Below are 27,740 nucleotides of genomic sequence, written 5' to 3' on the forward strand. Positions count from 1 at the left end.
ATACCCACAGACAAGGCACGGGTGGTGGGTCACCAAAGGCTGACCTTACCCCAGCAGAGGACATGGCCTTGGAGCTAAATAAAGGCAGGCCCGTCTTAGAGGGGATCCCTGGGGGGAAAGAGACGAGCATAGGTTCCTCCCAAGATGCCACCCGCTTCATTCAAGGTATGTCCTTCCATCTCTACATGGAATACAACCACATTCATATTGAATCAATTTGGACTGTCTGACTTTGGTTTACCTATTGCCTTGCAGTGTCTGGAAGCACTGTGTTCCTGTTAGAGCCACCAGCACAAGCACCAGACGATGCTGATCCAGTGAGTACTCCATCAAAGGCATACTGTAGGCCTGGCATGTCTTGTCTACTAGCTTCAATATGAATCCGATTAAATGTGATAGGGTGAAAGCCCCAGTGCAGCAGCAACAGCACATGATGGAGACGATGATGAGGAGGAGACCATCTCTGTGGATTCCAGAAGGCATGAGGTATCATGTTAAGACTGTGAAAGTACTATTTACTCTACAATGGTGAGGAGTCCTCATCAAAATCAAAAAATCTAATTTCTTTTACAGGACCCAGATGCTATACAGTGGGAAAACCAGCCTGGCAACATAGTGCGTATTAATAAAAGGACACCACATCCTGCCAAATTCCAGCTGCGCTAATTGTATTGTGTTCACAGAGCTCACAAGCTATCAGAAAGTTGTATGGCAACCACCTCCGGCGCCAAATAGAACTGGCAGACATAGACATTCAGTACAAGAAGAAAAAGATAGAAAATCTTGCACTGGAGTCCGAAATAAAAAAGAGGACAATTAGGAAACTGGACCTTGAAATAAAAAAACTTGAGAGGGAGGTGAGATATGCCTTCAATGTACACTGTATGCTAACTGTAACACAAATGTATTAATCATTATTTTTCTTTCCTCCCCCAGCTCCAAGAAGATGACACAGCTCAAAATAAAAATTAGGTATATTCTCGTAAAGTCAAGTGAGCCATGACATATGAGCTCTTATTGTGAGCACACAGGACGGTGGCATCTTTCTAAGGTATATTTTATTTTCACAGCAATCAGTACAACCAAGTCATCGTTATAAGGCACCGGCCTCTTTTGCCCACCCCCCCGGCACCAGGTGTGGCCACTAGCCTATATGAAGGCCCAAAATTGTGTGTTCCTTTCTGCTCTGACAATGGCATGCCCATTCTTGCGAGATGTGGTGGATGAAGAAGCACTTGTGCTGAGGAGAGCCTTCAGGCGAGAAAGGGTCTTCAGGGACCGGTTGGACCCACTGGCCTTCCTGATGACCATCTATATGAAAGATACAGGTTTTCTGCAGATGGCATCAGGTATCTATGCAGACTACTGGGTCCCAGGATTAAGCACCGCACTGCACGGAGCCATGCACTGAGTGTGGAGCAAATGGTTTGTGTGGCCTTGCGCTTTTTGCTAGTGGAGCCTTCCTGTACTCAGTGGGGATGCAGAACAGCTGAACAAGGCCACAATTTGCCGCACAATAAGGAGTGTGTGTCTGGCTATCAAAGCATTAGCAGATGTCTTCATCTCCTTCCTGGCCACAGAAGACTCTGTGACATGAAAGAGGAGTTCTATAGGATTGCAGGTAAGAGGATCTACAAATTACAGGACAACTGTTAACACATAGTAGGATACTCATTACTTTGTGTGACAGGTTTCCCCAATGTCATTGGTGCAGTGGACTGCACACACATAAGGATAAAAGCCCCTCAGGTGCCCATGAGGCCGATTTTGTGAATAGGAAATCCTTTCACAGCATTAATGTTCAGGTGAACATAACTTTTGATATTGTCCATTGACGAACACTCTGCATTGCCAATGATGTGCACTGATTGGTGTAATATTCCTCATCTTATGATTTCAGATGGTCTGCAATGCTGACTGTGTGATCAGCAATGTTGTGGCAAAATGGCCTGGCTCAGTCCATGACTCCAGAATCTTTCGGGCCTCTGAAATCTATCAGTGCCTATCACAAGGTAAGCCACACAACCCCTATTTATAACCATCATGGCTGTGTCAAGAATATCACTGTGTTTATGAGGTAGTAATGATGAGATTTTGTGTTGACAGGTGAATTCTCTGGTGTGTTGCTGGGAGACAGGGGGTATGGCTGCCAGCCTTTTCTCCTGACACCTTTCACAGACCCCAGGAAGCACAGCAGGCCTACAACCATGCCCATGCCAGGACCAGGGCCAGAGTTGAAATGACCTTTGGCCTCCTGAAGGCACGCTTTCACTGCCTTCACAAATTAAGGGTCAACCCTGTTAGGGCATGTGATATTACTGTGGCTTGTGCTGTCCTCCACAATGTGGCCTGCCTGAGGAAGGAGAGGGCCCCCAGAGTGCCACCAGCCATGGACTGGGACAATCCGGCAATCTTCCCTGATGACGACGGTGGTCGGCTGCTGAGGGACCAATATGTGTTGAATTATTTTAGTTAGTATGTGTGCTTTCAATTTAGGTAAAAAATGTCCTGCTGTGGCAGAGGAAATAGGGTTTTTTTGGGTTGGTTTTTTTTACGAATTTGGCCTCTTATGATGATTGTGCGGTATACTGTGTGTAATACAAGGCTGCAGGGAGGCTACTGCATCCATTCATTTGTCTGTTCAGTTGATGTGTATGGATTTGTCCTGCATTTATTTTAGTGTGCAGACATGCAGGGTGTGTTATATACAGACCTTTGAATGTGTATGTATCATTTTGTATAATATGCTTTGATTCTGTGCTTTCCATCTTGTAGAGTCACTGTGACTTCAGTTTCGAAAGGAGCTGATAGTTTACCTGCTTTGTTTTGTCCTTATTCAATAAAGGAACATAATGTTACACATTGTGTTTTTATATTCATATGGAATGTGTATTTGTTTATATGACAGAGTACTAGGTCCCCACTGAGGAAAAAGGATAAAGTCATAAATTTATGAGGCTGGTTCTTTCTGCAGAAAAGCAACATATTCTTTTTACAGTTTTGATAGTTATGACAATGTGATACTTCATATTCTGGCACATCAGCATGTCTTTGTTTATGAAACCATACTGAAGTACAATTTCACGAAATGCCCCACATCTGTCATTTTAACAACTGTCCTCCTTTAAAACAACTGGTTACAATATTATGACTTGTCTTTTTTTTTTCCCTCTGTGGCCCTAATATTCTATCATTTTATATATAGCCTTATAGTCTATTGGAAACTGTAAATGATCTAATGATAGCAACATCATCTAAAAATCATTATTTATCCAAAATGATTGAAATTAATGATCACAAATGTTTAAATAATGACAGTGGGTCTAGTTATATGTGATAACAATGTATAGTGAGCAGTGAAATAACTATTGGTTTCCATTTGTGGCGACTGCTGACTGACATTAGGGATGAGATTAAATAGATCCTGGAATTTAGCCTGGTCTGGAGCAGGCTAGCTCCACAGAATAAATCTCCATGGTAATTTATACCATAACATATCCTCCTGCACCCTATCCAGCTTTAGTGCAACCGGATTAGGGATCAATTGAGCCAGGATCACCAAGATATCCTGGCTTAATCCCTTATCCTACTTTTGTGCAACAGGCCCCATGTCTATGAAATAGGTATAACAACAGAAAAGATCTTGCGGCATTATTTTGATTGGCATGGAAGCATTTTTCGGTGTAGTATTCACGTGAATATAATGATAATGTTGAAATGATATAATGATGGCATTAGCGTGAGCATTTGTGGCAAGGCAGATCTAAAACGTAAATAAAAGCGCGATAATCAGTGAAACCAGAATTTGTCAATTATGGATAGAATCAAATTGCTCTCCATCGTACATAGCTGAAAGTTACACAGCACAATGCATTTTTTGTATCAGATGTTCACTTGACTTCTATGATTCTAAACTCCAGGTAGTAATGTAAAACCTATTAAAGTTACAAAAATGTACTTAATGTCACTGCAGCAACAGCTTTGTATGTGCACTGCTGTGATGCATTCTGTTTATATCACTATATTGTAGAGCATGCACGGGGTCTTTTAAAGCGCAACAAAATACATTCTTGTCTACTTAAAAAGTAACTATACATCCTGTCGGGTTACATCGGTGTTACCTGATACATTTCAGCTGCCCTTAGATTAAACATTACCCGGCAGCGTTAACTAAGATAAACCTGTCGCAAGTGTAGTGTCATTTAGAGATATATCAGACTCCTCAAATCACATGATTCGTATTCAACTTGTTATTACATACATGTAATGGCATTATGCATTCCTGTTATTTTTTCCTGTTTTTAGATTTTGCTATTTACTGTATTGATAGATATTGCGGCCCAACCGCCACCAAACTGCAGATGGCATTGTTGTACTTCACAGCAAAATTACTCTAGGGTGCCGCCGCAGACCATAATGTAAATCAATCATTATTTTCTTTTCAATAAGGACACTGACAGCTTACTAAATAATCTAATAATACATTTTCCCTGTTTTCTAAACAGTGTTTCGCTGAAATGAAACTCAGGAAGTGATATAATTTGGTTTGTTTTTTGTTATAAGCTACTTGGTGGCTGCTTTTTTCATGTAATTTTAGTGTTTTTGCGTTCTTGCAAGTGTCAAAAAATTAAATGACCGTTTTTTTTTATTATTTTAATTGCCGACTTTGCGAGGTCAGACCAGCAAAGAATAGTAGGATGATACCGGAAGATAACTTTACCTTCAAAATAAAGGTTTTTAATTTGTCACTATAAAGCAATGTTCATTACTTTGATTTATAGTGAAGTCTTCTTATATTTTCATTACATCACCAATCATGTTCTCTCTTGTCACCAGCAAATTATCTTTCCATGCTGATGTCCAGTGTTCGTGTCAGTTACTGGAATTACTGTACATCTCTGTTTTTTCTGGCTTCCTTAGTGTCTGAAGATGCTTCTGGCTAATTGTAAAGAAATTGGACAATTGGCGTGGATACATTTTTGGAAAATGCATTTGCAGTGTGAAAGGTGTTATGTGACTAAAGTAGAAAATGTTTTTCTAATGGTCACTCTAACTGTGCTCCTAAAGCTGAATTTGAGGAATTTATTCAGTAAATAAAGTATTTCTGATTCTGATTAACAGAGAGTATATGTTTTCTTATTATGCATTGCCAAAAACTGATATATAGACAAAAACAAAAATATTAAAAATTAAAATTGAAATGGTTTGATTAGTTATGGAATATAACTGTAAAATAGAGCCTAAACGTCACTTTGGTTCTTTATTATTCCAAACAAAAATGTCAATGTGGTGTTTTATTTTGAAAGTGATAACAGGAAAGTATGTATTTGCTACTGTGCCCAGCTTGACAGCTGTAGCTGAGTGCTCGGGGTTGGTCAGTGTTGACAAGAAGGGCAGCATGAGACGCGTCTCTGCTCGGATCATGCAAGCATGTGGATTTTTGGAAGAAAAGACAGTTTGACAGCTCACTCAAAGAAAAGGTACGCAACAAGTTTCTGCTTTTCACTCAAAAGTCAGGCTGCCCAATACTTGAAACAGTCCAGGCGTCACTTATTGCAGTGGTGTTCATCAGGCTTCATTTGAATGTGGTCTTGTAAAATGTGTCCATACAACTCAGGAAGTAGTGCAGTTTTACCCTCATGAAAAAGAACTATGGCAATGCAACAGTCAATATAATAATGATACTAATACCAATACTAATATCAAGCAACTTAACTTTTATATCACAAGACAAGTTAAGTGACTTTAGGAACATTATATATTAAGTGCAAAACAACATAAATTACTTTAAGATGTCTATATATTCACAATTGAGCACCACAGAAAGAATGTAAGTCCCATCAGAAGACTATAGGAATGTTACAGGACTGTGTTTATTATCACAAATCCTATTAAGGTCACTATAAAGTAACCACTGGCTGGCACAGACACACAAAATTTTCTTATAGCAATATTAAAGTTTTCTGGTATTTTTATTCTGTACAGAGTTGTAAAGTTTATCATTGAGGATGAATGCAGGTTGAGCGAAGGTCACACCCAGAGCTGGCTTGTTGCCTGGTTCTGCAGTTGCAAGTACCATATGAATAGAAATAGAATAGAGTTGAACAGAGTGTCGCTGTGATTATCTCCACTAATGTGAAACACAACAGATGGCCGATGAGTCCTTGGTCAACAGAAGGGAGCCTACAGTAAGTCTACACAGAGTTAAAAGTAAATGACCTGTGACAGTAAAGATAGGCAATATTGCAGTGATTTAGTTTCCTGTCATTAGCAGAGCTCTGAGACTCAATCAAGCTATAATCATCTTCTAATACAGCAGATTTTTTTAAAGCAGAAGTTATGATGGAGTATTTGATCTTTTGTGTAAACTGAGGTGCAGTAGTTCTGTTCATACTAATAAATGAAACCTAAATATTAACTACTGAGGGTTTCAGCTTTCATTGAAACCACTCTGAATGATGAACAATCCAAAATAAGCTAAAACATATCTCTCTTACGGACTTTGTTTTGCAGTTTGATAAACTAACAAAGCAGTGCAAATTAAACAACAGAGATGGATTCCAGTGAATGATTATCTCTTCCATTTGACATTCAGTCTACTTCTAAAGCACCAACATAGAGTACAACAATGTAGGGTACATGGAGGTGGAGATACACAAGGCTAACTTGACAGGCTGGATGGGCTGACAAGTGTTTTGTTATTTTCTCTAAGAATTTGCATTTCTCCTGTGTGATTTTCATTCACTTTTACATTCACATTAGCAATCACCAGTAAACCCTACATACTTATAGGACTTCCTCTCTTTGTAAAAGTAATGTCACTTGCTGTTCCTGATCCAGAAAAAGAAACTATAAGAAACTAAAGGAGAACTATATGCTGTTTATATGTATACTTATTCCTCAGTTTTCACTCACAATTATTATTCTAATACCATCCTCAGCCTCGTACTTGCCTCTGCAAAATTTACAATTTTGTGTGTTTCTATCTATAATTGGCTCCATTTTAGTAGAGTGTCTTCAGGAATACCCTTTACCCCCTCCACCTAGTGTTGCCAAGTTGTAATCCTCACACCCAAGACATCAATCTCAGACCAGCTCCTTACTTGACTTTTGAATACTTCAGAATGATTCCTGGACTTTACAGTCTGACCGTGCATCTTCCTGTGGGAAACTTTCACCCCCACCCTACCAGTGTCCCCGCGTGTCTTTGACTGGAACAGCCTGCTCTTGCCAGGCAGCTATCAGTGTATTAATAGGTGTTTTGGCTGCTACTTTGGTCCCAACCCCCACATCGCTCTTCAGTCATCCCCCCTTTCATAACACAACAAACATGTACTTATTTTAGGCTCAGTGGGAGATAACTGACACGTCAGGGTTGCATACTAATAGGTGCAGGGGTGCCAAAGTTTTCCTAGCATTTTGCACAATAGGAAATAATAGGACTCCAATTGTTGAAATTGGGGATTTAAATACAATACAAAAATATTAAGCTATAAAACTATAAAAAAAATCTTTCTTGTTGCTCCTTTAAGGGATTCGAGACTGCTTTAACGACCATCTTGTTGATGAACATTTTGAATTGCATTGGATTGAATTACAAGAGGAAACGTGTGAGGTTTTTGTGACAAATCGAGAAATCAAGATTAAGACAGAGCAAGACATAGTTTGCTTATTCTAAGGGGGAAACTAAGCAAAGACCGGAGTGAGATAAAATGAGAAATGGGATGAAAAAAAGAATCAGAGTCGATGCTTTGGTGGTGATTGTGGTGTCAGGCTGACCATGTCTGAGAACTGTGTCAGGGTGTGCTGGCTCCCACACTGATTGATAGGTTTGGGAGACTGCTAAGGCTGGCATGGTTACTGTTGTGTTGGTGCTGATCATCTTCTCTCTCACCGTAGCCTACGCGCATCAGCAGTCAGCTGTCTGGTGGGAGAGCTTGCATTGGGTTGAGTATGTGGGGGTGATTCTATCATGGTTTGATCATCGTGTCTAGGGAGCAATGCCTCTATTTTATCTTCTGCACTGCCTGTGCTGCTTTTATAGCCCCAGAGACAAAAATTACAAAAAAGACACCAACTGGCATAGCTCCAAGCTGAAGGAGCTATTTTTGGGTCAAGCTATGGGAAAATAACCAAGTCCGTAATCACTCATACAGCTTGGTTGCTGTAAATCCTGGTGCTGCTGGTGTGTTGGCTCTAGTAAGTGATTTGCAGGATCAGACAGTGTTAAGAGCCCACTTTCCAAAGAACTTAAGGACAGAAATGCTGGATTCTTAACACACACTGGGGACAGAAGATGTGTGCTCATTCATAGTGGAAAAGTGGTACAGAGCTCCAGAACCAAATGAGGGAACCTCCTTGTGGTCACTGCATAAAAGGATCTTGTGTGTTGACTGGTTTTGGCTCTCTGTGCTACATACTTTTTTCAAGTGTGTTGCATTTCACAGTAGCTTATTCCATATTTTCAATATTAACATTGAATCAATTGAATTGAATCGATGTGTATAATGTTAAATGTGTTGAACCTACAGAAAATGATAACACAACTCTGAAGGTCTAAGGTGGTTTTTAACCTCTCTTAGCTAATTGTTTTGTTTTTGCAGCACATTCAATGTATGTGTGTGTCATGGTGAGCCGCGGGCCCCCCCCCCCGGTCCTTGTGTGCTTCAGTGCACCTGTCTTTCCTTGTGTTTCTTGGCTGTCCCCTGTCCGTCTTTGTGTGTGCGTGTGGGTGTGTCTGTGTTCTGGTCTGGCTTCCCGGTCTCCTGTCTGCTGCTGATCACCGGCACACCTGGCTTCAATCTTCGCTGATCTACACAGTATATATACCAGGCACTTCCACACTGCCGACGCCATATCGTACTCCCCGTACATGTGTACGCTACCCTCGTGACGGTTTCAAGTAAGATAAGATTAAAAGTGTTCCTTTGTTTCTGCAAATCCAGTAATCTCGGTTCTTTTTGTCATAGACCCGCTCACTGCCGCTGATCACCGCTTCAGTCTACCTTTGGGTCATCTGGATATTAGTAACACGCCAACCACTAAGATGCCCTCGCCATCCGGTCAACCTTGCCACCTGAGACAACAGCCTCCCCGAGCTACACGCCAGACTTCGCTGACCCTCCGCTTAGCCGGCCCAGTCCATCCCACCACACTCGCCAGCCCAGAACCAGCGCACCTCATTTCCGACTCGGCCTGGCCGAGTCCCCGAGGCGGCCACGAACTACGCCGAATACTTAGTTTCACTACTACTATCTGCCCAATAAAGACTGTTTTCGACTTACCGTGCTCTGTCCTGTGTGTCCTGCTTTTGGGTCCTAAAATCGGCTCTCACAACAGAACAATCTGGCCAACACGGACCCAGCAGGCGCAAACACGGAAGTAGCGCCATTTCACCACTCGCTCATCAGCCAAGGGATTCTCCTTGGGCAGCATGAGCAAATAATACAGGCTCTCGCCGAGAGTAAGCAGGCCATGGCTTCCCAAATTACTCAGTTGACGCAGCAGGTTTCGAGACTAACCACCCAGCTCTCTACTACAGCCTCGTCCTTGTCAGCGTCACATCCGACCAGGTCGGATGAATTGAAAGAACTGGTGTTGGACCTGTCTATCTTGCTGGAGAGTTGGGGAACAGCCAGCAGTGAGCAGGTCAGGCTGACAGCCAAAGCAGCTGCGCGTTTGGCAGTATCCCGCATGCCCTGGTTCCCTTCCTGAGTGGGCCAAGATCTTTGTGTCCGCCCCTGGTTCCCGGCTTGACTTCCGACCCGCCAGTTGCCAGTCTGCATCCCGGTTTGCTGATCAGCAGCCAGCGCCCCCTGCCTCTATTGGATCGCGCCAGCCAGCGCCCCCTGCCTCTGCTGGATCGCGGCAGCCAGCGCCCCCTGCCTCTGCTGGATCGCGGCAGCCATCGCTCCCTGCCTCTGCGGGATCGCAGCAGCCATCACTCCCTGCTGGATCGCCACAGCCCCCTGTCCCTGGACTCTTCCCTGGACTCTTTGCTGGATTGCAGCCGCACCCTGTCCTTGCCGCCTCTGGATCGCAGCCGTACCCTGTCCTTGCCTCTGCCAGTCCGCAGCCGTACCCTGTCCTTGCCTCTGCCAGTCCGCAGCCGTACCTGTCCTTGCCTCTGCTGGGCCGCATCAGCCAGCGCTCACCGCCTCTGCCAAGCCGCAGCAGCCTCAGGTGCCACCATTACGCCCTGCTGGATCGCAGCAGACAGCAACCCCTGCCTGGAGGCAACTGCTCCCCGCTCCCAGACGCTATGCCGGACCTCAGCAGCTCCCTGGACTCCCTGCTGGATCGCAGTCGACTCCTTCCTCGGCTGGATCGCAGCAGCACCAATCCTTGGCCGATGCTGGATCGCGAACCTCTGTTTCTGGTTGGATCGCAGCACAACATGGGACACACTGCTGGGTCACAACAAGTCACTGAATCATCGGCAGGATTACAACTGCAGCCGCACCCTCCTTCTCAGGCGGAGGAGCAGGTTCCGGACTCCTGGACACCACCAGTCCGGCCTGCTCCTCAGCCAGTCAACCCAACGCTGGCCCCCCGTCCTGAGTCCCAGACGCCGGCGCCATGTCCTGCTGTCACGTCGCCGGCACCATGTCCTGCTGTCTCGTTCCTGGTGCCATGTCCTGCTGACTCGCAGACCTCCAGGGGGTCCCCGCCTCAGGCCCCCAGAGGGGTTTCATCTTCACCGCAGGCCTCCCGAAGTGTTCAGTGTTCGCCGCTGGCCTCCCGTGACTCCAAGTGTTCACCGCTGGCCTCCCGTGACTCCCCATCTCCGTCGCCGGCCTCCGGTAACCATCCACCTGTGCCACCAGCATTTCGCCAGGCCTCCGAAGGGTGTTAATCTTTGTCGCCGACCTCAGGAGGTCAGATCGGCACACGCCCAGCCCCCTGGCCGTCTACCCGAGGTCCTCAGTTCGGCACTCGTCCGGCCCCCGGACCGTCCGCCCAAGGTCTACCACCACTCCTGTCTGCTGCTGATCACCGGCACACCTGGCTTCAATCTTTGCTGATCTACATGGTATATATACTAGGCACTTCCACACTGCCGACGCCAGATCGTACTCCCCGTACATGTGTACGCTACCCTCGTGACAGTTTCAAGTAAGAAAGATTAAAAGCGTTCCTTTGTTTCTGCAAATCCAGTAATCTCGGTTCTCTTTGTCATAGACCCGCTCACTGCCGCTAATCACCACTTTAGTCTACCTTTGGGTCATCTGGATATCAGTATCACACCAACCACTAAGACGCCCTCACCATCCGGTCAATCTTGCCACCTGAGACAGCCGCCTCCCCGAGCTACACGCCAGGCTTCACTGACCCTCCGCCTGGCTGGCCCAGTCCATCCCACCACGCTCGCCAGCCCAGAACCAGTGCACCTCGTTTCCGACTCGGCCTGGCCGAGTCCCCGAGGCAGCCACGAACTACACCAAATACTTAGTTTCACTACTACTATCTGCCCAATAAAGATTGTTTTCGACTTACCTTGCTCTGTCCTGTGTGTCCTGCGTATGGGTCCTAAAATCGGCTCTTACGGCTCTCATCAATCTCATTTCCAGCAGCAGTGAGCAGCTGATGTTAGCGAAAACCTGGTGAAGAAAGTCAAACATCTAGCTAAGCAAGCTAAAGACCAAAAGTATTTTTGTTAGTTGTTGGAGACCAAACCAGACCTAAAAGGAGACAAATTATTGAACTTATATTCCTCAGGTGACCAGAAACACGACACCAAATGAATGCTAACGTTGCTCATTGTCTGCTGGATGTGCAAATAAGAAATTGTATGCTAAAGGCCTCATCATGGGTAAAACTAGTGCATGTCAGCATCTGATGCTGCATTTCTGACCTTGGAATTGGGGGTGCTATATCCAACAATTTTCCAACACAGACAATCCCACAATTATGCCTTTTTTATACATTGATGGCCAGGTGTGTGGAGGTGAGAAAGTAAGGCTGCGTTTGAGCTTTTCTCTCAAGCGCTTATTTTTTTATTCGTCACATAACTGATTCAGTCACCTTTCATGTGTACAACCGAGAATGCCTTCAAGGAGAGATTGTGCGAAAGTGTGTAGCGTTATCTTGATTTGTAAGATTCATTGCGTCGAGACAACTAAGGCATGCCCTGCCTTTGTGTGTGGCCATTCGGGAACAAGTATAAAGAATTTAGCCTTTAGATTAAATGCCGTACAACCTAGTTCATTTCAAGCAAATTGAAACCATAACACGTTAGCCATGACAAGTTCATAAAGAGATTGCTGTCTATCTGCTTGCTTTGGAGTTTGTCTGCCCCCTAGTGGCCCAGTTAATTCAACCTAACAAGCTAAAGATGTTAACAAAATGAATGGAGTCTAGGGTCAGAAAAAAAATTAAAATGTTGCTGCAATTGGTTTCTGTTATGTTAACTAGTATCTTCACATCTCCTCCTGTGCCATCACAACAGTGTTACTGCTTATTTTTTTTAATGATGAAAGCCATTAGAGGTAAGGGAGGCCATATTTGACCTTGTTTTGTGTCCAAGCATACCGTGTAGCTTTATTATCGTTGATGATAGACTGCTGAATTATGTCATATGACTTGCTTCTATAGACCTTTCTCACAGCAGCGTTTTTGATTTGTCAAACACATGTATAACTAATAATATTAATGATTGCTAAATATTATTTAGGTGTTCTAGTTCCAGGGTCCTGGTGTTGTACATGCTAGATGTCTGTCTTATTGGGACACCTAAATGCAATGGAGCCAACATTAATGTCATTAGTTACACCTGTGCTTTTGCTTCTATGAAAAACCAAAATGTCTCCTTTTAAGAAATGTCTATTTTACAGCACTTATTCTTCATCAGTAATCATATTTTTGATATTCAAAAGATGATACAAACCTTTAAAACTTTTGTCAATATAGCACTATAACTGAAAATTATGAGTCAGTTGTTTTTCATGCTGTTGCTGTAGTTTGTATTGTTTAGAAAAAACATTCTGGCCAAAGTGGAAGCCTCCAAAGCAGTTTCCTGTATATTATGTGCAGTTTTATTACATTTTGAAAGATTAGTGCTTATTTGATTTAATCTTCTTCTGGGCGTTAAAACAGTTTTGGGAGGTTTCAGTGTCAGTGAAAGCTCAAATTTTTGTTACCTCTCTGCACACAGTCAGCAGCACCACCTTCAGATTAGAGCTGCAATGATTAGGTGATTAATCGATTAGTCAATTACTGAATAATCATTTAAGCTATTTTTTAAGCAAACATGGCAAAAAACTAACTGGTTGCTTCTCAAATGTGAAATTGTGCTTAATTTATTACTCTTCTATGATAGTAAACTGAATATCTTTGGGTTTTGGGCTGTTGGTTGGACAAAACAAGGTTTGAAAACCTTGGGTCTCCATGGGAACTTGTGATGGACATTTTGTTGTTTTATAGAACAAACACTTAATCGATTGATTGAGAAAATAACTGATAATTGATGTCATTTGTTGCAGCCCTTCTTCAGATTTTTGACTTAATTCTGTAATAATGAACTTCCTCGCTGTTCATTGTCTAGCAGAGACTTTGTGTTTTCATATTAAAGCTACGGTAGGTAACGTTGGAGAAACTAGCAAGAGACAGCTAGATTTTGAAAGTATCCAACCGAAAAATCCCCCCCTACCTTCAGGCCTTCCTTCAAAGCCACTCCCTGAAAACACATTTTCATGTGCAATGAGTGCATGGGCAGAGTGCGTGCAGGTAGGCAGGCAGGCAGGCAGGTAGGCTAGCCATTCATTTCATTTGGCCCAAATGAAACGATTGGATGGGCTTATTACAGCCCTGCGACAGCCACAGATACCAGATTTATTTATTTTTTTACATTTCCAGAGCATTTGATTTATTGATTGCTGTCGGGATGTAAAGAGAATTTCAACAAATATAACAAAAAATGCTTCTGAAATAAACCCTAGCTTTAAAAGGCTATGACAATATTAGCTGTGTCCCCTCACTATGAAAGTCCCTTCCATGTCCCTTTGTGTATGTGTAACAATGGCTTATTTTTAACCTGTTGGGCTTTTTAGAAATGGAGAGGGGAGAGAAGGAGGAAGTGGTTGCAGGATGACAGAGGAAGATAATGGCATCCTCCTCAACCTTCATCCTTCCTCCGCCTTCCCTCACATATACAGATATACATACACATACACTTGGGGTTCATGTTGCTTCTCTGTGGGAATAATGTGTGAGCAGATGCACACAGACACACACACTTCCCTGGTCCCTAGATACCTAGAAGAGGGAGCTCTGACAGTTTGACATATAAGACAGTGAACTAGAGCAGCTTATTAGAGAGAACTTGAGAAAACTGCAGAGTTATGAATTCAGTGCTGAATCTTAAAGTAACTCTGACTGAACTAAATGGGTATCACTGAGCAGATGAGAAACATGTCGATGTCAACATTTGTCAAGCAAAAATGTTAAACAATTTTGGTTCTAGCTCCCAAATGTGAATATTTGCTGGTTTTATAAGTCTTCTTTGATAGTAAAATTGACATATTTGGGTCAAAACAAGCAATTTGAAGAGATCCCCTTGGAATTAATCTCAGCAGATGAATTGATGCAACGCTAGTTGCAGCCCTAGTTTGTGGTATTGGGTCTGCAGAGGGTCCACTTTTTTTTGTCCTCACAGCAATAGCTGTTTACCATTTGATAATAACTGCCTTGAGGTTATAATTTACCAGTCCATTCACTGCATCACCATGAGCACTTTCAAAGAGACTAAGCACGGCATGTAAATGAAGGTTAAACCCACTGTTTCTCATTCTTGGTCAGCTCTGGAGTAGTTGTATTTCTGCTCCCTCTGGTATGGTGTTTTATGTTTGGTATTTTATCTTATCTCTGTCAAACACTCCCATCTGCAGCACAACACTCTGTGATTGTTCCTTTGAGTCATATTTGTTTTAGTTATCTTAAAAAATAACACAATTTAATTAGAAAATTATATCTTCCCTTTTGTTGTTGACAGCAGCAGAAGAATTCCAGTCAGCTATTTCATGCTACAGAGTTTGTTTTTTCATTTAAGCTTTTAGTCCAATGGGCAATACTTCCCAAAAGCAATTCCATCCAATTACTGCATTTGTTAAGGCATATTTCCATTTCTTTCCATTCCTTTCCATTTCTACAATGGCAACACATGCATTAATACTTTATTAGTAGTATTGTAGGCCTACTTTTAAATTAATGCTGCTTATACTTTACCTCAGGCAACAAAGGCTTCAAGGGTCGGGACAAAACAGTTTTACGTCACAGCAGCATCTACAGTCCATTGCACTGGGTGCAAGGGTCGATCAACAATGTCAATAAACAACAACAATATTTGGATTTCCCATCATCCTATTTGATGACCCATGAGAGCAGTATGACTCTCACAGATAGGCTTAAGGATGTGGAGTGCTAGCCATTCTTTAAAAGAATTGGGATCAAGAAGACCAGGATTCAAAGATTACATAGATATACACTAAGGGTCCTTAAAGAGAAAATTCACTCTAAACCCCACTAAAGCTTTTTTGGGGGGTGGGGGGGGTTTGTTGTTCCATTCTGGTGGAAACTGACCAAACATAGATGACATGAGATATTTTTAGCAGATATAGTGGAATTTGATAATAGATATATCAGTGATCTAAAACAGGTTTTTGTGTCAGTACCTCAGAATTTAAGGGCAGTCATGTATTTTGTGCAGTATTGTATTGTGTCATACCCGAAAAATCATACTGGAAGAAATGCAGTGCAAAAGAACAGTTACCTCAAAAGTCCAGAATGCAATGAGGGAATGAGACATACTGTGTTGTGTCTCATTCCCTCATTGCATTCATTCCCCCCATTGGAAAGGCTTATTCTGTTGTTAAAATCAATGCTGCTTTTCCCACCCACACATCCGACTTCTAAATGGAAAATTACCATTCCTTGGATGTTGTCCAAAGGCATTCTGGGTGGTCACTAATTGATTTAGAGGGCGAGGCAGATTGAGAGAAAGCGGGCATACAAATAATTACAACAGTTCATCAGTAAATAACTTTAAGAATGGATAAAATATTAAAGAGTGGTGATAGTTAAAGATTGGAAGGAGATGAAAGGGTGAAACACTGGCCAAAGTACCTCATAGTCAGTAAAGCTTTTTCTAAATTATTGATATTGTTCTAACACTTTGTTGTCTGTTGCCAGGAGTGGCTAGTCTACATCAGACTACGTCCTAGTGAGCCTCAGGATGAGTCATTGAGAAGTGTACCTCCCAGGAAGAAGACATTGTACTAAGAAAGGGGGAAATTATTGGAGCCACTCTTTCTTAATTTTGAACCTCTGGCTTATTAACAAATCCTAAGAAACATGTTTGTTTTAGCAGAAAAAAAAGGTTTAGTGACCAAGCCCTGCCATAATACAGCTGCCATTGATTATTGTCTTATGATCGTAAGGCATCATATGAACTTTTGGCTCAGGAGATGTGTTTTTAATTTCCTCAGTTGAGGTTTGTCTCCTTTGGAATGCTTCTAAATATAAAGTAAAGGACCCTGAGTCTCAAACAGAAGCCTTTATATTATTTGTTTCTGGTGTGCGTGTCCCTCCTTGATCCACTCAAACCAGTCAGGATGCACTGATATACTGTGCACGAAATATTAAGCCTCTCTCCTCTTTCCATTAAATAGACAGACCTTGTTAATTTTGTCAGAATGTACGCGTCTTTGCCTTAAACCCTTTTGAAGTAGCAGTTTAGGCCAATCATAGGAACCTGTTTTAATGTTTGTACACAGCTTGGCAGCATTTTTAGTGCATTTGTGTGCTTCCAAAACTAATTGGATTGTTTCATCATTGTGATTGTGCTTTCTGCATACAAAAGACACATTCAGATTGCAGACTGTAATACATAGATACTCGTGTTAATATTTTTATAATTAAAGCTGCCAATAGCTTATGACTTTCTTCTGTATTCTGATTTGTTATTGTTAGTTTAAGTCTCCTAAACATGGTGTACTCGTGGCTCAGTGTTGTTTCTACAGCTGTTACCAGACAAGCAAACCATGCATTCCAGTTTGACAATGACTGCTCTCAGACCACCTAAACATCACACTGGAGAGAGAAATCACAACTCCTTTAAAGGAATACACTGAAGTATCAGGAGATTTATCAACTAACAGAGACACCAACAATTATCCATGCTTTACTTGTAGATCAGTGGCTGTGGTGCTTTTTTAAGCAGAGATTATGGCTTATAGTGAGAAAGTGAGAGAACTTCTCTCTATGCAATCTCTATGCAACTAAATTGGCTGTGTTTGAAAAATAACAGAAAATATAAGAGAAAAATACAAAACCTACTTTCCCTGTTGCAAAATACATTCTATTTTTCTTATTGTTCACAAATCCCATAAAAAGACCAAAATCAACAAGGTGCTAGTTTTTCGCTCAATACTTTCTATCTTCCCATCCTGTCTGTGGCACTCAGCCCCAAGCGCAGTCATTCCTACTGAAGATGTAAATTCTTAATAGTGAGTCATAAATATATAATATAATTATTTTTTAAAAAGGCTCAGTCATTTCCTAAAACAGTGGGGCACTGTATTATTTAGCAAATTCAAACAGGAGTAAATAGTGTATTTGTTGGGGACTATTTTCAGTTGCGGATTAGGTGCCATAAATGCCAGAGGTGCCAGATCAACTCAAAATTGGCTCACTTTTTGGACAATAATGGTGCTCTAAGGCACAGAGGAATAAGCTATATAGGCTTCGCATACACAGGCAATACTTGTTAGTAGGATCAATTCATTGGGGGTTTTTTGTGGTCTTTTCATGGGATTTGCTGTTAGTAGAAAAATATTGAATATCCCTAGACTTACACTTTAAAGTAAACCTGGCTACATCAGCTGATATTTTACCTTTTTAAATTTAGTATTCTGTAAGCCACAGGAGAAAGACAGAAACAAAATTCGTAAAAAAAAAAGTACTCCACCAATTTAGCATTCCTATAATATTGTTGGACTCACAATGGACAGTTTTAAAATTTTATCTAAATCAATGCAGCAGAACCAGAGGCTGACTTTATGCAGCTCCTTTTGGAGGCAGAAAGGGCTTTATACAACTTTTTTCACATATGCAGTAGTACTCCCCAAGACCTGTAAACAGACTTTGATGTGTAATTTTGGTGTCCTCATCACTTTCCAGTTGAACTGACCAACAGGACATGAAATTAAATTAAATTAAATTAAATTAAAGCCAGTGGGGCTGGACGATGACTGAGTGACTGGCTATGATAAATGTTGGCAGACAACAGTGTAGGAGAGAAAAAACAGAGGAGAAAGAAAGAGTGGTAGAGTAGATGTATGTGTGTGTGAGTTTAAACTCCTTTTTTGCTCAGTCGGGAGAGAATGTCTTAACACAGAAAAACAGTTTATCCAGAGAATGTTGACAACACAGACACACAGCATGGAGAAAAAAAAGGAAGTTTAGACACAGATCAAACACACACATATACACACAGACCCCTACAAATCAGCATGCACAAATATGTGCATTAATTTAGTCTGTGTAAAGTGCGCTTTATTTTATTGACATTTAAAGATCAAATATTACACTAGTTAGGACTGTTTTCATTTTTTTTACGAGTGTTTCTGTACCTTCCTCACTTGCTATTGTCAGTGTACTTATAAAAAGAAGGGGACAATGGAAGTGACCAAACCTTCAGTTTGTATTGTTACCAGAAAACTAAGACACACCAACTTACTTGGCTACAGTTCACAGATAGATTGTACGCAGTGTTCGTTGGTGATAATGGCATACAGCGAGTACTGCCAAGGTATTATAATGTGTGAGTGTGTGTGTCCTTGGATTAACAGTGTCCTGATCGGGAACAATACATTGCAAGAGGCAACTGTGTACGTAACAGATAGAAAGGCATTCATTGTTTGGTTCTTATTGAATGGAATTGTTCATTTATAAATATCCGTTTCGGGGTTGTTTGTGAGTGTCTCTGTGTATGGTTGTTGCTGCCTACAGAAACTCAAACTGCAGTCCAAGGGAAAAAATATCACAGTACTGTGAAATACAAAAATCAGAAATGTGTGCTCAGCACCAAAGCGTATGGCTGTATTGTCTTTCGCTGGAGGGAAACAATTTTAAAGATCAGATTAAAGGCTTTATCACACAAGACAGGGAGGAGAATGAAAAATAAAGGCTGCCCTGTTCACTGAATATGGTTGGATGTATGCTAGGAGTCATCTGGTAGCCAATCAGTTCATGTATAAGCCAATGAAATTAAAATATAATCTGTATTATTTTCATGGTCTCCTTTGAGAAAATTCCTTTCTAACTATCTTAATATGCAAATCTTGGCATAGTTATGTCCCACATATGCAAAAGTAACTGCTTTTAACATTCAAACTGGCTGCCTACCTGGGCTCTGAAATGAGCATCTTACATTGTGATTGACAACATTTTTTTTTTTATTGCATTTACAACAAAATTAGAGAACACAGCTGAAGCTATTATATTATGTCATGCTGGCCATGAGGTCCAAACACTGTAAAACACTGTAAAACATCTCCCCAAAAAAGGTTTGGGGTGGTGGAGGAAGCTGCAGCACCAAACAGTGTTAAAGGAATAGTTCAACATGGGAAATACATTTATTTGCTTTTTGGTAGAGTTAGATGAAAAGATACGATACCACTCTCATGTCTGACCGTTAAATATGAAGCTGCAGCCAGCAGCCAGCTAGCTTAGCTTTGCACAGGACTAAACATAGGGGGAAACAGCTGGCCTGGCTCAGTCCAAAAATAACAAAACAAATTCCATACAAAAACTGAAGTCTAAAATTGAATAGTTTTTGTATAGATTAAACAAACAAGATAAGCTACACATGTTAATTAGAAACTTTGGAGGTGCTGTTTTGCAGATTTTGTTGTCTTCAGACTGAGGCAGGCCAGCCATTAGCTGCTTGTTTAGCCACAATATCTTCTTTTCTATTTCTAGGCATGTTAAATATACACAGACAACTTGTAAATATGACAGGGTTATAGTTGTTGAATGTATCTTTGCCAGAGCTAGGCTAGCAGTTTCCTCCTGCTTCCGGTCATTTTGCTAAGCTAACATTAGGCTAGACACATCAGGAGCTACAGCCTCTGACACACAGAAATGAAATACTGATCTTCTAATTTGTGCAACATTCTGTACCTTTCTACCATCAAAGCATGAGTCACTCCAGACAATTACTGAATGGTTAACTACACATAAATATTAAATTCTTCAACACTGAGAAGTTATTTAGGCCTATGTTTTAATAATTACCTTTGTGTGTTGGAGTGAGTCAAAAGAGCTAACTTCATTACTGCATTCAATTCTGCTTTAAATCCTCACTGAACCATCATTTATTAAAATGCTCTGTTTCAGTTAAATCTGGGCTATGTTTTGTTTTTCCATTTATATGCTCGTCAACAATCATGACTCTGCATCTCTTGCTCTATGTGATAAGAAGTAGAAAGGAAAAAAGCTCAAGTTCAAACAAAGAATGAAGAATGTTTTTTTTTGTACTATTCAAAGCACTAGTTCCCGAAACCCTCACACCCATGACGCACATTTCCCACATTTCTCCCCTCTATTTAATATACTCTCAACTATCAAAATATTTCCATTACTCTGGCCTCAAAGAAGAGCTTCTTGGCATGAATTTGAGCTGTAACTGCTTTTAACATTCAAACTGGCTACCTGGGCTTTAATCACTTAAACCCTAATGTTTCCAATATTCCACTTACATTTCCTTCACAGTTATCTAGATAAAACATTTTTACCTAAAGTTTGACAATATCTAATAATAAGTAATTTTTTATGTGTGCACTTCAACATTAAACTGAAAATTCTCAGTTCTTTTATACATTTGCCTGTAATTCCGTTGATATTGAACATTTGAAATCATGGAAAATAATCAAGGGGATGAAAGAGGTTCAAAGATATACTACTGTGGAGACAAATTCAGCTTTTCTGAGTAGTCCATTGGAACCAATTCCAAAGAGAAGGCCGGGTTTACGACATTTGAAGCTGATTGGCTCCTTTGCCTTCATCTCCAAAGCCAGCGTAGACAGTCATGTCTTTGTCATGGTCAAACAAAATGCACAGTAGCACATGTACCACAATTCTGCATTTCATTAACACCTGAAATTAGCATCTGACATTGTGAATGACAACAAAAACTATTGCATTTACAACAAAATTAAAGAACACAGCTAAATATATTATGTTATGTCATGCTGGCCATGAGGTCCAAACATTGAAACACATTGTAGACAGTTTCCTCCCTCATGGGTAAATAAAGCCCATCATGTCAAAGAGACGCTTTTTGTAGCATGTATTTGTTTTTAGAGACTCTGCCATTGTCACCTCACTCTGTTATGCCTCCTTATGCTGAGTATTTATTTCACCCTTGTTTGGCTCATTAAAGAGGAAACACTAAAGGGAACTCACTGCCCTTTTGCCCCAAAATAATAATAAACACACATCTGTTTCTGTGACCCTGAGTGGACAGCAGAGAGGAATGACTGGTGGGGCATGAACTTCCTGTCCTGATAGATGAGAAAATACACATAGTGTAAATAAACATACATAAGCACGCTTGTAAGACCACGCACTCACACAAACTATTTTAATTAAAATTACAACAGGTGTTTGTAAATTTCTGCATTGTGGGGCCCCTCAAATAGAAACATTAGGTCATGGACTTCCACTTTGAATATATTACGTTTTTTTGTTTGTTTTGTTTGTCCCCCTGTGTTAATGTGTAATTATAATTCTGTGTGTGATGTTAGTTACAGAGATAAAGTCTTTAAAGTTTCAAACTTTACCATAACCATATCAGGTGGTTGATTGTGTGCAAATTTTGTCTTAGTACTAGCCTATGTTTTGCTGCATTTTTAGCCACATGAGCGGATAACTCAAGGGATGACAATGTCGGTCTGTTGGTCGGTCCACCACTTTAGTCCAGACTGATATATCTCAACAACTGTTCGATGGATTGACATGAATCCTTCTGACTTTGTGACCCCTGATTTTCCCTCCAGTGCCCCCAGCAGGTCAAAGTATTAATCCTGTGAAATATCTCAACATCTACTTGGTGGATTGGCACAAAATGTAATACAGATATTCATTGTTCCCAGACGATGTATCCAAATGACTTGGTGACCCCCTGAAATAACTTCTAGTACCACCAGCAGGTTAAAATTTGTAGTTTTAGTGAAATGTCTCAACGACTATTGGATTGGATGGATTGCCATTAAATTTGGTACAGATGTTTATGTCCCTGTCAGGATGAATTGTAATAACTTTAGTGATCCCCTGGCTTTTCTTTTCTCAGTGGCAACATCAGGTCAGACTTTCAATTTGTCCAGTTCTTTGGTTTATGACCAAACCGGCAAAATTAATGACATTCCCATCAACCACTGCTGTAGGCCTACTTTGTGTTTAGTGCTAATTAGGAAATGTTAGCATGCCAACACGCTTAAACTAAGACGGTGAACATGGTAAACATTATACCTGCTTAGCATCAGCATGTTAGCGTTGTCATTGTGAGCAAGTTAGCATGCTGACATTAGCATTTAGCTCAAAGCACAAGTGTGCTTAAGGACAGTCTCACAGAGCTGCTAGAATGGCTATAGACTCTTAGTCTTGTTTGTGTAATACTGTATATATGAAATACTTTGTTTATTGTAAGAACCACAGTTTTGGAATAAATAACAGTGACATATGGTTACTTGGCAGTCAGGCATAAAAATGTCTAATAATTGCATTGTCCTTGTTCTTGTTTCCCTTTTAGAAACATGTGGAGGACCCTAACATTCTCACTGATAGTTACACTGGCATTGGGCACAGAGGTGAGTGCAATCATGTGTGCGTGTAGATGCATAGCCCTCTTCTTTTCTTTCTATGTAAATATTAGCTAATTACTGAACACACACACACACTTGACACCCTGAATGTGTACACTATAGGTTTTGACATCCAGTATTACTTCTTTCCATACTCCAGTACTTTCCCACCTTTACTTTATATTTTAGCCATGCATGTGTTCATAAAATCCCATTTGCGATGTTCTTAGTTATATGTTAGACATATTCTTTTTTTCATTTTCCCACTACAACTTGCAATGCTAATGGCACATTTTTTTCCCTGGGAACTGTTGGTAGTAGTTTCTAATGTAATGTAAAGTGATATTTGAGTCTAACAAGAAAGATTATGTCAAGAGCAGATATTCATAATTTGAACATCACTAATATACAGTATATGAATTTTTACCCAGGTTTCCCAGTCTGAGGATGTGGGGTCCATGGTTGCTGTTGAGAAGGCGATGGAGGAACAGCAGGAGAATTTCAGTGACATATCCACCGTACTAGGAAAGTCCAGACACCAGATCCTGGCTGCTCAGTTTGAGTGCTACCTGAAGATAATCCATGATCCATCACGTACAGAAGAAGGTGATAAGACTGTAGCTATTGTTCTGTTTATTCACAGTTCAGCTGATAAGAGCCATCTAGCTGGAACTTACATCTCCTTAATGGTATTAACACATTTTGTTTCTGGCGGATGGCAGATAAATGTTAAGTACATTTTGCAAGTTGCAGTGCTGATGCAGTTTTAATGAAATTGCTCCCTCTGTAAATTTAATCACTTATATTACAAGTAAAAAAATGTAATTACAGGATATCCTTTTAAAACTAATCCATTTTCATTGTGCTTAGATAGCCTTGCCATTATTTCCATAGGCTCCTATTTTAGCACCACTGTCATGCTGGGATCCAAAACAAAGATGTGAAAAGGAGGGAAAAGTATGAGTCAATGATCCTCAGGAAAAACATTCTTTAGAATTATTTTTTTTAGAAGAATTAATAAATGCTTTTACTGTATCAGTAAGATACCACTCACTGCAATAATTAATTAATCTCATTAAAGGTTTATGTCAACCTAAAACCACTATGTTTTTTTGGAATAATTGCAATTTTTTGCAATAACAGCATGAGTCTATGAAGGGCAATGCCAGTCCGTTGGCCAGTCGGTCCACCACTTTGGTCCAGATTGAATTATCTCAATAACTATTGGATGTATTATTAATACAATTTTACCCAGACATTCACGGTCCCCAGAAGATGAATCCTATTGACTTTGGTAATCCCCTGACTGACCATTAGTGCCACCATGAGGTTTACATTTTTGTTTTTTAGTGAGATGTCTTGACAACTATTGGGTGGATTGCCATGAAATCTGTCACAGCCATTCATGTCCCCTTCAGGATGAATTGTAATTAATTTGGTGACCCCCTTGACTTTTAATCTAGTGCCATCATCAGGTAAAAAATGTATTTGTCTGATACTTTGGTTTGTGACCAAATACTGTACTTGCAAAAGTAATGTAAGTGCCATCAGCCTCAACTATGTTTTGTGTTTAGTGCTAATTAGCAAATGTTAGCATGCTAACATACTAAACTAAGATGGTGAACATGGTAAACATTTTACCTGCTAAACGTTAGCATGCTGACATTAGCATTGAACTCAAAGCACTGCTTGCACTCTTATTCTTGTTAATGTGACTGTAGCATCTTTCAAATCATTCTGATTGCATCACTTGTAGTTTGTTGAGAAAAAAAAGAGTCATTCCTGGTGAAAAATGGTGCATGGTGTATGTTGTGCATTTAGCCCATTCATCTCAGTGTCCTTGGGTCAGATCTGTGTGGGGTTGGGAAAGTTAGTGACCTGCATTGTGTCTATTTCGATATGACAGGGATTTGCCAAAGTAACACATTTTAAAATCCTACACATGGGGGCTTTAAAGTAGTTAACTTTCTCAGCTAATCAACTGTTCTGTTTCAGTGGTTCAGCCTTCTGTATATATGATTGGCTGAAAAAATGGCTTAATGAGCAGTCATCATTGTTTTAACATTGTTAAATTAAGGCTAGTAAAGCAGAAACAGCCTGTCCCTTCAGCTCACTCTAATCTCTCACTGTTAGGTTCATAGTGCTTTGCAGATGTGTAAGCAGCGGAATTAGCAAATTCTAGTTTAAAACCATTCAGCTTATTAAATATAGCATATGCTGATAACTTTTTTACAACATGCAGATTTAGATATATGCATTGCTGGTTGTCCAACCTTTTAACAGGTTCCAGTGTGTGCACACCCAAAGAGAGAGAGAGAGGAAGTGAGTCTGAAAGAAAGGAAACTTGCCCTTTGTCTCTTTCCCAATGTCTGTTGCTCCTGCTCAGTACTTCACTGCCTTTGAAATGTTATTTTGTGCTCCGTTTCCCAACATGCCACAGTGCAACCTGGTACCGTCAGGTTTCCGTCTATTGTTGACAAGCTTTGTGTGGGCCAGCTGCAATTAGAAACATAGTCTATGTAAGTGTAACACACCATTTATGTTGAATAGATCATTTATATGATTCATCCTGCAAGGGAGTTTATTAAAAATTTCAAACATTCCCTACCTTTATGATTCTCTATTGATATGTGAGCCACTGACAGCACAGACTCATTACACAGCTGTTGTAGTTTGTGTTGAGTGATAATACGTTACAGTAGACTTCAGTTTTGGCTAGGTTGTTTCTCAAATGTTCCTTGAAAATGTAATCCAAACCTATTTGGTTTTCAGAAATGAATGTGAATCTGTGATTTCTGGTTATTTCACACACCTTCTCACTTCAGACAACACTATATCCCTCAAAATTCCTCATTAAAGGTCAAGTGCTGCCCCTAATCATTTAAATTGAATAATTAAATTAGGTATAAAGTGATATAGTCATGTAGTCTATGTATAAGACATTATTATTGAGAAATATGTCATATCTTATATTATATAGGAACCAGATTTTACTTTTGCTGTTCTAAACATGCAGTGGCAGAAACATCTTTCCTTGGAGGAATCCTCTGCCACATAAGTGATGCCTTTTATGCTTTATTTTATTTAAATAGAGGAAACTGGGTGGTTAGCATGAGCAGGGATACTGTAGCCTCAATGGTTGAACAGACAAACAGCACCACCTATAGAAACGTAAACTTCAACCAAAAATTGCAAGACTGTACAGAACATACAGTACTATTTATGGAATTAGCACTTAGCACCAGGGATGGAGACACTGTACAATAAACAAGCAATTTACTGCGAAGAAGGTCTTTTGAAGCATGGCGGGATTAGGTGCCTCACTCTTTTTCTGCAAGTTCAATGTCATGTCCGTACTGCCCTCTGTAGGCACTCACTGTAACCGTACGTGGGACGGCTGGCTGTGCTGGGGGGATTCAGCTCCGGGGACTGTCATGCAGATGTGTCCTGCATACTTTCTCGACTTTGACCCTGCTGGTGAGGCCTTAACACACACACACACACACACAAGCACCAGTTTATTTTGTGTCTTTATATTTTCCTTTTGTATGTATTCATATGTATTATATATATATATATTTATATTATTCTTAATTTGGGTGGTTGCACTTAGGGAGACGAAGGCAACGGATGCCTGCAACCGCCCAAGCCGCGGAAACGCCTGCAAAGTCTTGACTGCTCCTGTAACATTTTCACTTCGGTTATCTTTTTGTTTGTATAATTGCGAAAATGAAAAATAAATTAATGGTTCTCTCTTACAGATACATCCATGCACTAACACAGAAACATATGCAAATTATAGTTAGTTTACAGTAAATTTTTTACTGTCCATTTGGCACTTGAAGTCACCTAAATCAAACTGTAAAAAATGTTTGTTTGTGTAAATTATGTTGTCTTCAACAGAGAAAGTTACTAAAGTGTGTAATCCTGATGGCCAGTGGTTCCACCACCCAGTGAGCAACAGAGTCTGGACTAACTACACCCAGTGTCAGGCCTACACCAAAGACAAACTCAAGGTAAAACACAATGCAGTGAAACTGCTGTGTATGAGATGATTTGTTAAACACAGTTAAACACATTTAGTTTGGCTCCTTTGACCAAATAAGAGTAATGTCTTTCATTGGAATATAACGATGATGATTTAAGTGTAAATGTACTGTGAATCTTTTTTTGTTGACCTCTAGTTTTTTATGTTGGAATAATCGTTTTAATGTAAGTACACGCTATACTGACTTAAACATGCAAGTCCTTTAGGATTTATTCCACATGGAGGACGGCAAAGCTCACAGCCCTCACTGCACACAGATATTTCTGTGGGAAAGGTCATTGTAAAGATTGTCTTGGACATTGTTCCATAAATCTAATTTAATTGCCATCACATGACATTCCAACAATATGTTTATTTTCTTCAGTGCATCTAAATTCATGGCTATTCAGGAAACACTTTCTTTTCTGAATTTTCCCAAAAGGCTCATATTCTCTACAGATGTTTCCTTTGCTTTCTTCTGTGCTGCGAAGAGGCAACTGTGCTTTTGATAACATACTGTATCGACACCAGCCATGCAAACACTGTAACTGCTTTACTGTGCTGGTTTACCTCTTGAACTTAAAATATAACCATCCTTATTAGGTGGTGAATTTATTTATATTTATCATGAAAAAGCCATTTTTTTGTCCCTGCAGTTTACCATTAGTCTCTACTACCTGGCCATGGTGGGTCATGGCCTATCTATTGTCTCCCTCATCATCTGTCTGATCATCTTCTCCTACTTCAAGTGAGTCATGTGTTTTCTAATGTCTGATCTGACTCAACACTTAATGTATTTCTCTTACTTTTTCTTTCCTATTTCAGTGTCAGTGTGTGTATGATGTCTTAGAAAC

General features: G+C 40.5%; 1 protein-coding gene, 1 long non-coding RNA gene and 1 pseudogene across 3 annotated transcripts in view; all 3 read left to right on the top strand.

Moving 5' to 3' along the window:
• Positions 1-2,858, top strand: LOC122883770 (annotated as a pseudogene).
• A 2,485-nt stretch (positions 2,859-5,343) lies between these two features.
• calcrl2 (calcitonin receptor-like 2) overlaps positions 5,344-27,740 on the top strand; it is a 29,807-nt gene continuing 7,410 nt past the window's right edge. The window contains exons 1-6 of one of the 2 annotated variants that reach the window (XM_044212904.1): positions 5,344-5,480; positions 22,808-22,865; positions 23,291-23,465; positions 26,229-26,336; positions 26,763-26,875; positions 27,543-27,634. In XM_044212904.1, coding sequence (XP_044068839.1) covers positions 5,431-5,480; positions 22,808-22,865; positions 23,291-23,465; positions 26,229-26,336; positions 26,763-26,875; positions 27,543-27,634 — 596 coding nt within the window. In that variant the 5' untranslated portion in view covers positions 5,344-5,430. Of the gene's footprint in view, positions 5,481-6,093; positions 6,189-22,807; positions 22,866-23,290; positions 23,466-26,228; positions 26,337-26,762; positions 26,876-27,542; positions 27,635-27,740 lie in introns of those variants that run through there. The other variant, XM_044212905.1, reaches the window with a different exon arrangement.
• LOC122883772 lies at positions 6,204-9,284 on the top strand. Its single transcript, XR_006379705.1, has 2 exons — positions 6,204-8,876; positions 8,970-9,284. It is a non-coding gene; the product is annotated as an uncharacterized LOC122883772 (long non-coding RNA).

The sequence above is a fragment of the Siniperca chuatsi genome, linkage group LG10 (genome assembly GCF_020085105.1).
Source record: "Siniperca chuatsi isolate FFG_IHB_CAS linkage group LG10, ASM2008510v1, whole genome shotgun sequence".
NCBI classification, from domain to species: domain Eukaryota; kingdom Metazoa; phylum Chordata; class Actinopteri; order Centrarchiformes; family Sinipercidae; genus Siniperca; species Siniperca chuatsi.